Source organism: Limulus polyphemus, unplaced genomic scaffold (assembly GCF_000517525.1).
Source record: "Limulus polyphemus unplaced genomic scaffold, Limulus_polyphemus-2.1.2 Scaffold7687, whole genome shotgun sequence".
NCBI lineage: Eukaryota > Metazoa > Arthropoda > Merostomata > Xiphosura > Limulidae > Limulus > Limulus polyphemus.
Window position 1 is genome coordinate 4166 of NW_013673297.1, and position 4034 is coordinate 8199.

Consider the following 4034-nt stretch of genomic DNA (forward strand, 5'->3'; position numbering starts at 1 on the left):
CTCTGTAAACACAAATTAGTTAGCATAAATCAGTTAAATGACGAATAATTAGGTGTCTATTTACTTGTGACCACTCAGTGTATTTCTACCAACTTAAATTCTTCAGCATACATGTACTAACAACAGAAAAACATAAAACAAATACACATGTAACAAGATAACTTATATAAACTTTACCTCATTGTTATTACAATTTTATAATTAAAATTAAAAATTAAGACTAACATACATTGAACTCGTACACTATTTTATCAAATAATTCAACTATCAATACATCATACTTACTTGTTATTCCCTCAGCAGCAATTTCATGCATCTTACAACAAGCTGAGATCATTCTCATACCCAACTGGTCCACCACTAGCACCTTCCATTCTCCTTTCTTTTTCACAGCCTTGATGACATCAGTCATTATCTCTGAACCAAAATATTTGATTATATACCTCATAAAAATACCATTATGCAGTACTTACAACACATACCTGGATAGCAATGCCACTTGACAACAAGGCCATGCAATAACCTCCTAACACCTATCAGATATTTTCTGCTCACACATTTATCAGACAGAACCTTGTTATGAACATAACAGTTACTACTTCTTTTGATAACTCATGCTATAAATTAACCGCAATGACAAGGTTAAGTTTCTGTCCTGTCTCCTAAAAGTCAATTTAAAAATTACTCTTTACTGTAAATAATTTTTCCCTCTTAAGAGATGTAAAGCATTGTGGCTTCTACCAGAGGCACTTAGGGTGGAAATCTTTAGTTGATATGAATACTCTGAATCTAAGGCAGCATTCTTATAGTTATAACAGTTCTCTATGATAATGATGTTTCAACTGTGATTGACTTATTCTGATCCTAAGTACCCTTTTCTCTTATGTTTTGCAATGTAATTCTCCTGTTCAATCAAGGTATATTGTACATTTAATTAAATCAAATTAGTTTCAATGTACATAAACTACAAATAAAATTTTTGACAAAACTCATTACACACACAGTGGACAATACAGAAATGAGCCTAAATGGCACTAGGCACATGAGTATCATGCAAAATAAAAAAAAAAAGATAAATTTAACCAACAAACAGATATTTGAGTACATACAATGTTAATGTAAATCTTTTTCTAACAGCACATTGAAGTATGCTTGTATTCCCCACAAGATTGGTTTAAATATTAAAATAATTTTCATAATATCCATCTGTGAGATTCTCAGGTGCATTGATTTACTCCAAGTAGTTCAGGGTGGTTTCATGGAATAACAGCATGTTCAGCAGAATATTTTATGCAGTTTAATCAAGCTTGTGAAAGAAAGAGACTGGACTGTACGCAGTTTGCAAAAATGTGAAACTATTTATTCACATAATCAAAGAGAAACAAATGTGCAAGAAAGGTCAGCACCTTTTCTGGAGATTTGAGAGCTCCTGACAATATCTGGTGGGAGTTGATGTCAAACTCTGCAAAGAACTTTTCCAAATTAAGAAAAAATAGCATTATATACATAAAACAATGTATTATTCTCAGGGTGTATGTGCTACCCACCTCACTATTTGTAGTTCCCATCAAAAAATAATGGAGGTTTAAACCACAAGGTATCACTTGACATGTCTACTTTTATAGTACCTGTATGTTAAAATTTATAGAAATCTTTCCCACAAAAAGGCACACTCGATACTCTAGTTGAATGACCCCGAACAACAGGAACTATGGCAAAAGGAATTCGGCTACTTACTTGAGAAACATTCTACAGTTTAACTACATATATCTGTATGCACAATTTTTTTTTTAAATTCCATATTAACCCTAGAATGCCAGTGTTTAATTTCCAATCATTAAGACCAGATGGTATGGGGTCATAGTGACGCCAGGCTAGTGTTCTAGGGCTAAGTAAGGTGGTTGATAATTTTTCAAAAGAATCTAAAATACTTTACTTAGTAATACATTAACTTTAGATGAAAGTACTACAATTGTAAATACTTTGTACATGTGGTAATTGTTTTAAATACTATATAATAATTAAGATTTAACATTCAAAAAAGTTCAAACTAAAGCAATGGATTTCATGGAGTAATACTTTAAGAGGAAAAATTAAAGAATTTTAGAATCATAGAAGCAGATTTCACCAGGAAAAGTTACACACTTAAACAATCTTAGAAGTAAAGGATGCTCTGGTGAGAAAAATGAAGGAAAATATTGGGTTTACAGCACTAGAGAAAGTTCAGAACTAAAAAAAAAAAAAGCTTAAATTTAGTTAGTAATTAGAGCAAATCTTTAATCTTATGAGATCATGGATTTTCAAAGACACGAGTTAAATATACAACTCAGCTGAAAACTCTAATATATATATATATATAAAAAAATAATGAGTTTTGTTAACTATAACACAAATAATTGCAATTAATGAATTTTAATTAAATGAAGATTATGAAAATAGATTTTAAGGTCTTTTGAGGGTACTATACAAATTAAAAGTAATTTCTTCATGTTAAATATGACTTCACAAATGTGGGCCAGAGAGTTGATGTTTTTAAAAGAGGAAAGAAATGCTGACATTTTCTACAGATCTCTTGACATTCATAGGAATATACACAGGCAGATTAGTTATGTAGCTAACAGCAACACATTAAAATTGACTAGACAATTTATGTGATACTGTTTTCTCTCTTTGCATGGATATATCATCTTACTATGAAAGATATTATCTTATATTTAATTATAAGAAACAAGAAGGATATGATAAGAATTATAGTTGTGCAAAAGCACCAGAGTACTAATGATCATAATACAGTATCATCACACCTTTTACTCAAAAAAAAAAAAAGACATGGATTTATAGTAAGTCATATCCCTGATTTTAGCAAAGTTAGCTTCCACAAACTACAAAATATATGAGAGAGAAACAGAAAGTCTATTCCAAATGGGAAAAATATTGGTGAAGTTTAGGATGTCTATTGATTTAATCAAACTAAATGTATAAATTCCTTTATAATCTTGCTTTACAAACAAGCCAATTTTTAAATGGGTGAACAAAAAAATTAAATTAAGTTTACACACAAATCACTAAGGTTTAAAAAATGAGAAATCTATTAGTTTTAAGGATGATACTAAAATTGATTGAAATATACAACGTTTAAAAATATAATGTTGTATTGCTACAGTTAAGATGAATTATGAAAGTCTGTTTACTTGAAACAAAGCCTCTTTTGAAAAATTATGCATACATGTGAATTAACTGCAAAACATCTGTCAAGAATAACGATTCTTTTAGATTCTAACAAGAACCTATTACAGAAGAAAATGGCTTAAGTGTTTGCTGGATTTCGCACTAAGCTACATGCGGGTTACCTGCACAATACATCCCTAACTTTGAATAGATTATAAAAGGCAGATAGACAATACCATCCACAGCCAACTAATCAGCTACTCCTGTTGCACCAAAAAGTGGGATTTGACCACCATTTTTATAATGCACCCATCACTGCAAAGTTGGATTGCAGTTTGTTGTATTTGGCAGTAACAGCAATCAAACCACAGACAGAGCAGAGTAATTAATGAAATTTTCTAACTTATTAATCATCATGCTCATTAATTTATAATCCTCATGAAATGGCTAAAATAAAAAATAAAAAAAAGCAAAGATTAGTCCATTGTGTAGCTCTGTGATTAACAACAAAGAAACATAATGACAATATTCTGATTACTTGGATAGTTGGAATAATAAAAAAATGGTGTGTGTGTTTTATGCCTAGAAAAATTTTGCCCCAAAAAGGAGAATGAACACCAGTTTTAATAACTGAAAATAAAGGAGTGTCCCACTTTTATAATTTGAAAATCTGGTCACCCAAAATATAGTACAGTTTTGGTCTCTAAAAAATTATACTGATTTATTATAAAGGGTTCAGAGGGATACTGGGATGATTCCAGGAATGGAAAGGTTATCTTGTGGGAACAAGTTAAGGCAACATTTTCTATTGAGAAAACAAGGGTAAGAGGTGAATTTTTTGAAATTTACAAGATTATTAAAGGATT

The 4034-nt window shown here is 30.5% G+C and overlaps 1 protein-coding gene across 1 annotated transcript in view; it reads right to left on the reverse strand.

Annotated features, from left to right (window-relative positions):
* The window catches only part of LOC106474791 (syntaxin-binding protein 1-like), a gene marked incomplete at its 3' end in the record, with an annotated part of 7309 nt that overhangs the window by 2003 nt on the left and 1272 nt on the right, over positions 1-4034 (reverse strand). Inside the window, exon 2 of the mRNA XM_013935481.2 lies at positions 286-417. Coding sequence (XP_013790935.1) covers positions 286-417 — 132 coding nt within the window. The remainder of the gene's footprint in view (positions 1-285; positions 418-4034) is intronic.